General features: G+C 38.7%; 1 protein-coding gene across 4 annotated transcripts in view; it reads right to left on the reverse strand.

Moving 5' to 3' along the window:
- ADAT2 (adenosine deaminase tRNA specific 2) overlaps nt 1-12596 on the reverse strand; it is a 35693-nt gene that overhangs the window by 18655 nt on the left and 4442 nt on the right. The window contains exons 3-7 of one of the 4 annotated variants that reach the window (XR_007355793.2): nt 10022-10172; nt 9305-9411; nt 8273-8345; nt 8018-8148; nt 3192-6591 (exon numbers count right to left, since the gene is read on the reverse strand). Coding sequence is in view for 3 of the 4 variants with exons in the window: in XM_048844356.2 (XP_048700313.1) it covers nt 8108-8148; nt 8273-8345; nt 9305-9411; nt 10022-10172 (372 nt within the window). In the remaining variant the exon portion in view is untranslated. Of the gene's footprint in view, nt 1-3191; nt 8149-8272; nt 8346-9304; nt 9412-10021; nt 10173-12596 lie in introns of those variants that run through there. The other 3 variants (XM_048844357.2, XM_048844356.2, XM_048844355.2) reach the window with 3 other exon arrangements.

The raw sequence follows: 12596 nt of genomic DNA on the forward strand, positions 1-12596 counted from the left end.
TACTTCTATTTTTATTAAAAGTCTTCTTGTAAGAAAACTGAATGCTTTTTCATTGTTCTCAGATCCAAGGGTTTGGGTCTGTGGTCACCTGTGCAAATTGGTGAGGCTTTTTATCCAACATTTCCCAGGAAAGGGGGGGTGCAAGTGTTGGGAGGATTGTTCATTGTTCTTAAGATCCAAGGGTCTGGGTCTGTAGTCACCTAGGCAAATTGGTGAGGCTTCTTACCAAACCTTGTCCAGGAAGTGGGGTGCAAGGTTTTGGGGAGTATTTTGGGGGGAAAGACACGTCCAAACAGCTCTTCCCCAGTAACCAGTATTAGTTTGGTGGTGGTAGCGGCCAATCCAAGGACAAAGGGTGGAATATTTTGTACCTTGGGGAAGTTTTGACCTAAGCTGGTAAAGATAAGCTTAGGAGGTTTTTCATGCAGGTCCCCACATCTGTACCCTAGAGTTCAGAGTGGGGGAGGAACCTTGACACCAAGGATGCTCTGTTTAACATTCACGTTGGTCTTGAGGCAAGCCCAGTGAAGTCTAAGATTCCCATTGACTACAATAGGCTTTGGATAGGCCCCTGGTGAGGCTGTAATCATTTCTTCAGCATGTGGAACCTACCAGTTTTTCATGCCTTGGTCACCTCCACCCTGGTTTGCTGTAATGCTCTCTACACGTGAAACCTACTTGCCACATTGTGGCTACCTGCCTACCTGGCAAAGATTTTTCTATGGAACACATTACACCTGTGCTCCAAAAGCAGCAACCGATTCCTATTTGTTTCCAGCTGAGGTCAAGGTTCAATCTGGATCAGTAAATCATTATATGCTTTAAGTCCTGACTATAATGTCCTGCGTTCCATACCAATAATTGAGGTAGGCTGTGGAGGTCTTCATGGTTCTGACCCTGGAATTCTACTTCAAAGGAAGCAGGAACAGCATACTCTGGCAGAGAGTTCACAAATCTGAAACCTATCTTCCTGACGGTCTGACAGAGTCTGGGTTTGTAGAGCATAAAAATGTGATGCAAGGTCTATCAATTTTATTAAATTTTTCATGAAATAATGTTTTGACTGGTTGTTGGGGATATCAGAATTACTAGAACAGCCCAACAGACAATCTAATATCCTGTCTCTGAGTGACCACTAACAGACAATTCAGAGGAAGGTATGCAAAAACTCATAATAGACAGTTATGGAATAACATGTCCTTTAGAGGAAGGTTCTTCTTAACCGCCATCTGTTAGTTGTTGGTTTATGCCCTAAAATATGAGGGTTTAGATCCCTTGTTAAAATAATAACTTGAGCTATGTAACTTATTCTGACTCTAACAGCATCCCAATGCCAGAGGGCAAGGGGCTCACGGGTATCTGGTAGTGAGTTTCAGTTGGCCTGATGAGTTCAGTGTAGCCCAATTCACTGTGTCATGTAAGGTGTTATTGGAAAACCATAACAACCTGGTCCTTAATATTCTTGTGTGGTGCAGAAATAGTAAAGGTCCAAAGGACTGTACAAATGTGAAGGAAACACGGGACTAAAATGTGTTTAGGGACAAGTCTGGGTAGTGGGTAAACAGATTTTTTCCAAAGGAAAGGCCGACACCTCCATTCAAGCACAATCACAAACAACTGGCAACCAGTCAAGTGGTGACTCTCTGGTATATCGGAGGCTGCAGAAAAAGATTAATTTTCATTGTAGAAAGCACCAGCAAGGAATAAACCTGCATGAAACCTTCTCCATCAGACTTCATGGCACATTTCCTCACAGCAGGGGCACGGGACTTTGAGAAAGATACATTTCAAAAGCTCATTGCACTATAAAAGAGAAGGGCATAGAACCCCAAGTTCCCTTTCACCTAAGATGACAAAGGAAACAAGTACTTTGGACTTGGTGGGAGATCCTTACCGACTGGGTGGTCAGCCATCTTGCTGGTAGGAAGCATGGTAAGAATCTTACCTTGAACCAAGACTGTAGTTTTGTTATTTCTTAATCAGCAGAAAGTGTTTTTCACTTTTTTTTTGCTTGTAACCATTTCTGACTTTATCCCTTATGCACGAACTCACTTAAAATCCTTTTTGTTAATAAACTCATTTTACTTTTAATCTCCACCAACCCAGTGCTGTATTTGAATTGAAGCGATTGTTAACACCACTTAAAGCAAAATAACTGCTATGTGGAGAGTAGCAGACCTTATTACTTGCCTACATATTCCAGGCCAGAGCTGGACGCTTCAGGGCAGAGTTTTGGGGAAATTCGGGACTGGGGTGTGTGTTGGGATCACATGGCTAGTAGTAACCAAGACTGGTGGAGACCAGAGTGTTGCTGTGGTGTGTCAAGCAGGCTGCTGGAGTCAAAGTTGCTGAACCAGGGCTTTTTATCACACAGAGATTCAGTGCATGCTTATATGCTGGCTGGAAGCATCCAGACTGGGATGCTAAAGCAGTAGAGCATTTTAAGGCACTCAAGGTTACAGGACAAGTGGTGACACAACCTATCGCGACTCTGGGTTGCACCCCAAAACGTGACTCTCATTAGCCATTAATAATGCACTGTATTAAAAATTCTCTTACTTGTAAATTTGATGCCTTTAATTGATCATTACCTCGTTCTTATACTGAGATGATACACAGGACATCCCATATACCTTTTCTATACCATCACTATTTTTAGACCTCTATCGTGTCCCCTCTTATTCATCTCCTCTGTAAATTAATCCATCCCAACCTTTTCTTTCTCTCCACATAGAAGTCTTTTCATTTTTGTCATTCACCTCTGAATTTCTCTTTCTACTATGTCTTTGAGATTGGGGGGGAGAGGGGATACAAACTGAAGAGTTTTTCAGGTGAGGGCTTGTAACCATGCCTCAGTGAGCCACAACTGAGAATGCCAAATTCAGGACAAACCGCTGAGAAATAGGGCAGATGCACCCCAAGACTGGTGGCTAATTCCCCACAGAATATACCAAACCAGCAACAAAAGTAAACATCTGTTTCACCTCACTGGCTAACAAGAAGTCATAAAAGCAGTTTCCTTAAGCATTCCACTTCTTATATTGCCACCAAAAACACTGGATTTAGAGATGAGTGGTTCTTTAAAACCAATCTCTTCAAATTAAAGGTTATTCTGATCCCAAAGGACCAGCCACACACCCAGGTCAATATATAACTTAGATCTTACCCAAAAATCACGCTGTTGCCAATCCTTTAGTATCTAAAATCTAAAGGTTTATTCATAAAAAAAGAAAGAAAGGTGAGTGTTAAAAATGGTTAAAGGAATCAAATACATACAATAATTGCAAAGTTCTTGGTTCAGGCTTGTAGCAGTGATGGAATAAACTGCTGGCTTAAGTCTAGTCTCTGGCTGCTTCCAAATCATTGGAAGGTCCTCAGTCCATTGGTTAGAATGCTCCCATTAGTATAAGTTCATAGTCCAGAGGCTTGGGCTAGAAAGAGGCAAAATGGATGTATTTCCAGAGCCTTTTATATCTTCTGCCATGTGGAGAGAATCCCATTGTTCTTACCGTGGAAAATTACAGTAACAAGATGGTGTTTGGAGTCACATGTCCATGACCGATTTTGCTCAGTCACAGCAGGAAATCATTACCCAGACAGCATGTTTGTAGGAAAATTCCATTAAGTGTAGATGGACGTCTCTCATGGTCCATTGTCAGTTAAGTGTCCTTTTGATGGGCCACTCAATTTGAATCGTCCCTCCAAGATGTGCTGGCTAACTACCTTGTGGGCGTTACCCCAGAATCAAACATTTGAAATCCAGGTATGGAGCCAATATTTGTAACTTCAAATACAAAACTGATACATGCATACAAATAGCATAATTGTAACCAGCAAATCATAACCTTTTCATAGACATCTTACACGCCACATTTGTGTAAGATTTGTTGCAAATATGTAACAGTGGTTGCAACAATGATCTATATGGTCATATTTTAATCAGATAACGTCACAGGCCCTACCATTGTTTGCTATAATAGGATGATACTTTCATTATCATTCTCTATTCTGATCTTCATGCATTGTTCCTGTTTGTTTGCTTTTCTGACTGCAGCTTAACATCAAGCAAAGGTTTTTATTGAGCTTCCATATTGATATCTTGGTCTCTTTCCTTTAGAAAATTTAGAATCCAGCAATATGCACAAGTAGCAAAAATTATTTCTTACAAAAGTATATTACCTTGCCTTTGTCATCTTGAATTTTATCAGTCATCTAGTTGCTGATTCACCTATCCTGTTAGGTCCCTCTGAAATCCCCCAGTCTTCTCTATTCTTGACTAATCCGAAGAATTTTGTTTCATCTGTAACCTTTACTGCTTCATTGTTCACTACCTTTTCTAAATCGATAATAAACGTATTGAAACAATACAGGTCCTGATATTTCGGGTACTCCGTTGTTAACTTTTTGCCGTGTTGAAAATGGCCCTTTTAATTTCTACTCAATAACAGAACTTCATCTCTCACTCCCTTCCTACTTAAATAGCCTTTTCTGAGGGACATTCAAAGGTTTATAAGAAACCCAGTAAATTGTGTCATCTGGCTCTTCTTTTCCCCTATATTGTTAATGCATGCAAAATATTGTAGTAGATTTGAGAAGCACAATTTTATTTTGAATAATTTTGCTTAGAGGGGTTTATTGGTTATTTTACACTGAAGGCTTCTTCTATGGTTTTATAAATGTGATGTGTTAATTTATGCAGTTTTAATGATTAAGTAAATGTGCACTGAGCTGGTGAAAAGGGCATATTATAAAATGGAATATATATATTAGTTTCGAGAGCAGCAAGAATTGAGCCCAAGAATTTTAGGACTAAGATTTTTTGTTTAAGGTGACAGAATAACTAAAAGGTAGGTTACGTCCCAGTTCTAAATGGACACACTATAAAGCCTGTAGATTTTTTACATAGCTCGATTTCTCTATTAGGTTAAACTTCTCAAACTCAGCTGCCTAAAACTCAGACACGTATTTAGGTACATAATTTTCAAATGTATTGAACACCTACAGCCGCAACAGCAGTTAATAGGACTTGAGGCACCCAATATAAATACAGTACAATACAACAACGCCAACATTTTCTAACAGGCTTTGGGGGCATGTAGCTGTTAGGAGTATCTTTATCTATTGATCTATCAATGTATTTTTTCAAGTCAGGAGAGAGAGACTAAAATCCATGAATATTTTCCATAACAAGGAAATAGGTTTTGTAACCTAATTTTGCTTTTTCAGAGGAGAGAAATTGGTTCCCTTTCAAGTCCTTCATCAAGGATTCATCAATACCCAGGAGAGTCCATTTTGGAACCCCAACAGACCAACATGAGGCTGGGGAACATGCAAATTTAGCATCAGTTCTAATACTACAAAAAGTGTTGGTAATAGAGACTAAAGCCTTGATCCTGAAAACAGTTAAGCGCATGAGCGGTCCCACTGATTTCAGGTGGGTTAGCACTGAAAAGATTTTTAGGAGCCTGTAACTGGCCTTTTTTTCTTTTCTGCTTTACCTGTTTGAAGGGATAATCAACCCTACCAGAGACTTAGAAATGTCACCACCAGATTTAGTCTGGGTTTTTTCACTTCATTATAACTTTGTCCTAGAAGCTAGAATTTGACCAGATTAGAAAAAGCCAGTGGTTTGGGTACGGCTTTCTCACCCCTGCTATCTGAAATATGACCCAGCAATATATTTGGCCTCTCACAAGGATCAATATCCTGACAATTTTAGAGAAAGAAGAACCTCCCTCTAAGATGGGTTTCTTCTAAAGAATCCCACTTGCCATCTTTTGTCCCAGTTCAAAAGTCCTAGATAGACTCTCACTGTGTCAACCATCTTCAGCTGTACCGTGTGCGTTATGCAGTCCTGCTACCCAACAGCTTGATTCTTCAGCCCTGGTTCTTGCTCAATTATTACTCATGTGAATAGTCCCATTGACTTCAGTGACTACTCCTCATGCAAGTAAGCATTCCTCAATGTAAGTAAGGATGGCAAAATCAGGCATGGCTTCAGAACTATTTAATTTTCCTATTAGCAGTGATCTATGTACTTAAATGGTTCCCATGACCAGTTTCAAATATTAATTAATTTGTCCTTTCAACACACTAGTGAGATAGGGAAGTATTGGTATCCATTTTACAGATGGAGAATGGAGGCAGAGAGTATAAGGCCCAGATCCTCAAAAAGTATTTAGGTGCCTAACTCCCATTTATTTCAAAGGGAATTAGGCACCTAAATACCTTTCGTGGATCTGGGCCTTAAAATGACTTGTTCAAAGTAATCAAAGAAGCTTGTGTTAAAGCCAGGAATTTAACTCCTATCCCAGCCACCAGTCAAGTGCCTTAACCACTGGTATATCCGTCCCCACAGTGAGATCTGGACCTATGTTATCTAAATTGTGGATATTTAGGCAGTCTGTTTCAGGGTCCCTTGCAGCCCTTGCTTACTGAAGGAAGGGAATTGACAGAATCTCCTTTCAGCAGTACATAATCTCTGTTGATGCTGATGAATCTACAAATGCAGTAACATTTTATTTGGTTATAGGAAAGAAAAGACTCAGACCAGCAGCAACTGAGGTCCAATGGGTCAGGAAATTCAATAGACTGAAAATGTAAACAAAAGGAATAATTTTAAAATCTTGTAAATAACAGTAATATTTAAAAATAGCATATAGGAGCCCAACACAATTTTTTTTTTTAGTTCCTTTTCCCTCCATTCAGTAAACTATAAGCATTGAGAAAATTGTATAAAAATAAATTTCAAGGTGTTGGGGGAACTGGTGGCAAATTAGTTTTTTTATTTTACCATAAAAACCAAAAAATTCCACTTTTTCAACATGTTACTCTAATTGTAGAAAATATGTAATTGTACCATGATTTTGACTTTTGTATCCATAGAATTCTAATCTCTCTTCTGTAATAAAAAATAAGACATTTCTCAAAATTTCTGCAAATCAACCGACTAAATCACAAGATGTTTTTTCCTCAAGATAAATATCCACCAAAAGCAATATAATCAAGGATTCAACTTGGACCTATATTTTTTACTCATTAGTGGAACAGTAAGGCCCTCTTCTGGATTATGAATTACAGCATGGCCAAGCAAAAGCATATGTAAGTGACATTTAAATAACAAATGCTCCAAAAGGTAGACTGTCATGCATCTGGTTCTCTTTTTCTTACTGCCATTTTCCTTTCCTAGTTTTCACATTTGTGATTACACATTTCAAATGCCATGATTTAGTAGTTTAGAATGAGTCCAACTGACTGGTGGATTTAATTCTTAACTGTAATCTTTTTCTATATGCTAACATTCAAGAGAGGGGTAAGAGGGACCAACTTTCATGGCAACCTCCAAAACCTTCACGTACAAATATTATGCAGGCAAAACTGGAATTTGTTTATGCAAATCACCATTTGTTTATGCAAATCAAGTAGTCTGACATGTAATTTTGTATAAATATCTGCCTTTTCATATGTGACTTTTCAGAAGCTCTTTGAAAGTTTGGCCTACAGTAGATATACAGTGGAAAACAATGAACTGTTACATTGGTCTGATCTCAGTTTTCAAGATCGGTATAGTTGCTTAACTGTCCTTTTGTTACCCTCTTGTAACTCCTAACTGTATTCTAATTCAATATGCAGTATGATATGTATATGAAAGTAACTTTCTAAGGGGCTTGTTTATCCACTTTTGGTACTGATCTAGTCTCTACAAGTATCTTTGGTCTAACAGCAAGAGGCTGCTCCATAGACGAAAGGACACAGATATTCATCCATGTGCTGTACAGAATGGCAGTTACTCCAATGGAGCGCTGAATCTATATGGCTGAAAAGAAGTTCAGTCTGAACTAAAATTCAAAATATTCCCCACCAAACAGAAGCCATATGTTCTTCATAAAGGCTATGTTTGGTGATTAAAAATCATTCAACCTACTCGCCATAGAAAATGACAGAAACCAATAACATTCAACTAGTGAAACCATACAGATAAACATATTTGAAGTTCATTAATGTTTCCATTCCATACCCAAATGCTGTATCAAAGGGAACTCTGAAGAGATCTTTTCCCACAAAACATTATTTTGTTATCTTTCAGTTTTCCATCAGTAGAGGACTATCACTTATTGCATTCCTTTTTCCGTACTTTTGATTTCGGTGCTGCCAGAAAGGATGGAGGGGAAAAAAGGACATGGAAAGTGAAAGATGACAATGCCTGTGCCAGAATTCTTTTAACTTATGATTAGGGTTACGGTAATTGCAACAAAAAAAAAAGGAAACTTACCATTTGGATTTTCTTGTCTGTAGAAGGTTTTTAACATGTCCACTGCTTCTTCAGCGCGATAACCAGCAATGCACTGTTGAAATTAGAACTCTATGTTCATTAAAGCATCCAAAACCAAGATGCCTTGTGCCACACAGTAATACCTGAGGTGTAGGATAATTGCACAGAATTTGTACTGCCTTTTCTGTTTACTGAGAGTATACCTCTAATTATCTGTGATCAGAAACCCTCATTTTCAGGATGAAGACCTTGTCTGTTTTTAAAATTAGGCTGAGGCTTAGCATAGTAGTTGGCAGACCTGCTCATCCTCCATAGGAATTATAACAAAAACTCTTCTGCAACCACCCTTCCCTCCTCCACATACTAGCAGTGTACTTTCCGATTACTTCTGTAAATCACACTAACTCTTGGGAATATAAGAAACATGCAAGTGGGTATTTGTAAATTAGGTTCCTATCAAGTAGTTCTTCTATGATACTATTCCTAGAAATCAATTCTGAGGCCTCCTTGGCCCTTCAAAAGTAACACTCCCACCCACAAAATGTACAGTAACCTGCCCAAATATGTGAAGGGGAATGATAGGAAAAATAACGAGCTAGGATGTTTTCAATAACACCACTAATTGCAGAGAGTACACCCACTTAAAAAGAAGCTAACTTGTACACATTCATCCCACTGCAATTCCTTGAAAAAAACATTTACTATAGAAGTAGCCTTTTCCTTTACATAGTTGGGCATATCTGAGAGCTAATACCCATTTTCAGCTTGAATATCAGAATAATCTTTCAGGAGAAGACTGCACAAAGCTCTCAAACTGTAGTCTTACAAGCAAGTTTCCTCTCTATCCCACCACTGATCAGCAGGGTGGTCAATCTAAAAAGCAGGTGCTTATGTTGTGATGTGATCAGTATGTTCTTGCTCATGTCAGAAACCCTTTTACAGCCTCACTATCTCAGTTTCTCATCACCAACTGTAACTACATTCATTGTTTTAAACATTAAATACAAGAAGGCACACATCTTGATGTTTTACCTGAAATGGTTCCCCAGGGTCTGTTAAGTTAGCAGAGGAGATGTTCAAGACTGAGCCACAACCTCCAAATCGCTCATTTTGACAGCCATATACAACCAGTGGGATTTATATGAAAGAGTTAAGGAACTAAGTTAATGAGAAAAGAGTGGTATGAAGCAGAGTATCCTGATTTTACTGGCCATCTGAGTTCAGTAAATTGTGCCTGTACTCTTAATAAAATTAGTCTGCACTCAACCCTCACTCCTGGGCTGGCTGTTCTGGGTAACACATGGAGCATGCCTTCTGCAGATGGAAGGATGGGGTCATCCTGCTCTAGCCTTTGAAGATGGGAGAGAAGAGATCCCAAAGGGGACACATTGGAAACAACATATAACTAGTTTGTTACATTTTCTAAAACTGGACACTTGCGTGGGATTAATTAATTGTATACAGTAACAGGCTCTTTCTGAGATTTACTTTCACACCCCTAAGAGAAAACAATGTATTTGCCAGGTTTGCAAATTGCTTTCTCTTATCCTTAAATCACTCATCCTTGGTCATATGGCCTCCATATAGGAACTGTAGCATGGGCACGTTCTCTGAGCAGATACACCGGTACCCTATAAAGCTTTGTTTGACAACATCAAGCTCTTCTCCACTGGTTCATTACCAAATGATTTACTTGAAAGTAACATACCAAGATATGGTTTCCCAGCATGAATCAGAACCAAAGGATACTCATCAAGCGCAGGGCAGCTGCACACATAATACAAGGCTCTACAGTTACATACAACACTGTGTGTGCAAAAACTTCCGAAGGATCCTTGTTGTGTTGATGACACCAGTCTAGGACCTGATCGATTGCTACCATTTCTGCATGTCGAGTAGCCTGGGAATTAATAGGGAGACAAAAAAGGCTTGCATTGATCTGCAACTTTAAACATATTACCCCTATTAACCTTATCCACTCAAGTGAAATGAGAACACACCACCATAAAATTATTTCTTTTTAATAAAAACAAGATGGGCTACGCCTTGTTTATTAAAAATCAGTTATTTTCATTTCTATTACAGTGGCAATGTATCAAGTATCAGAGAGTAGCCGTGTTTGAATGAATATTGCCTAGATAATTTTATTTTTTTAAATCCTTAGTTAGGAAAAGGATTTTTTTTGTTACCCAGCACTGAACTGGAATGTGGGAGATCTGAGTTCAACTCCCGGCTCTGCCACTCACTTCCTGTGTGATGCTGGCCAAGTCACTTCATCTTTGTGACTTTATTTTCAATCTGTAAAATAGGAATAATACCTTATTAGGGTGCCATGAAGCTAAATTCACTGTTGATTGTGATGTGCTTGGATATTAAGGTGATGGGGCCCATGTATACAGATAAATAGGTTACTAATAAAATCTTATGTTGCTAAAACTAATAATTGTAAATTCATATTTAGATTCACATTTAGAATCTATATGTGGATCTAAATCAATATTTAGATGTAATTCCCACATACTTAGTGATGAAATGTGACCTTAACATTGCCTTAATATGGTAGCTGAGGATTCCTCAGTGAAGGTTGACACTAAAAATGATTTGAGGATTCTGGTAGGTAACCTGCTGAACATGAGATCCCAGTGCAATGCTGTGGCCAAAAAGGCTAATGCAATCCATCGATGCATAAAAAGGGGACTCTTGCGTAGGAGTAGAGAGGCTATTTCCTCCCTGTATTTGGCACTGGTACAACTGCTACTGGAATACTGTGTCCAGTTCTGGTATCCAGAAGGATCCAATTCAAGATGTTGAAAAATCAGAGAGGGTTCAGAGAAGACCCATGAGAATGATTAAAGGATTAGAAAACAAAGTGACAGTCTCAAGGAGCTCAATTTATTTAGCTTAACAAAGAGTAGGTTTGTTAAGGTTTATCAAGTGCCATGATTACAGTCTATAAATACTTACATAGGGAACAAATATTTGATAATGGGTTCTTCAATCTAGCTGAAAAAAGTATAACACGATTTAATGGCTGGAGATTGAAGCTAGACAAATTCAGAGTGGAAATAAGGTGTACATTTTTAACAGTGAGGGTAATTAACCGTTGGAACAATTGACCATGGGTCATGGTGGATTCTCCATCACTGGCAATTTTTTAAATTGAGATTAGATGTTTTCCTAAAATTTATGCTCCAGGAAATATTTTGGGGAAAGTGTATGGCCTATGATCATCTAGTCTGACACAACAGTCCCTTCTGGCCTCGGACCCTAAGAATCTATGAAGGCTGTGTGCATTGAGAGTGCCTGGGAGTTAGCTCACTGCACTCCATTAATCCCTGGCCAGCAGACTGATTCCCAGGAAACCATCATAGTCAATGTAATTTAGAGCAGCCCTGTTTGACTGCTCTAAAGTATGCCCTGAAGATCACAGGAGGCATGAAGATAGAGTCACTTCTGCTTGCCCCCACACCAACTCAACTGCACCAACCATGAGCTGGATGTAGATGAGGATTGAGTCCACATTAGTGGAACAACACATGGCCTTAAAATATGACTTTGTGAACAGGTATATTGAAACAAACCTATGTGTCATTTTCATATGGGTTGTCCATGTGGTCACTTTCATATTACATCATATAAGTCCATTTATAATCTCCTTTAAGACCAATATATAAAAATTACTGTTTGCATAGCATTTGTGTGCTACATATTAATTAATTATTGTATAAAGGAAAAAACAGATAAACAGTAACGATGGAATAAGAAAATAATTATTGTTATAGAAGAGCAATAAAAGGTGTTGGAAGAATAGGCATTACCTGAAAGTGAAGTCATTAGGGAAGAAACTTATGATGCTATTAATACAGTGCCCAAAAGTATCCTGCCCTGAAGAACAATCTAAATCTTACACAAGAATCAACAAGTGAGAGTGACAGGGCTAAAGCTGGTAGTTCTATTTTATCTCAGGGCATCATTAGTAATTTATGAGTGAAAACAAAATTTCCTTTTCAGTGATTACACACGGTACTTGCAAGATGCTCTGGGCAAAGACGCATGCTGGCATGACTAAACAGGAGATAAATAGAGAGGAGAAGCCTCCATGTGGTAACAAAGCATCTTAAAGGGATAACAGTTTAGTGGGAGGGGTATGCCTGCACATAAACAAATTCCAGAAATGTTTCTTGCTGGGAAGGCCACATGTATTATTACAGAGGAAATAGTAGGGTTGTCTGAGGAAAGACTGAGAACAATCAGGCAAGCGTGGGAGCTGCCAGAGGGAAAACAATGCTGGCTAGGTCTTGTGCACCTATTGCCAGGTTGTTTA

Source organism: Caretta caretta, chromosome 3, assembly GCF_965140235.1.
Source record: "Caretta caretta isolate rCarCar2 chromosome 3, rCarCar1.hap1, whole genome shotgun sequence".
Taxonomy (NCBI): Eukaryota; Metazoa; Chordata; order Testudines; family Cheloniidae; genus Caretta; species Caretta caretta.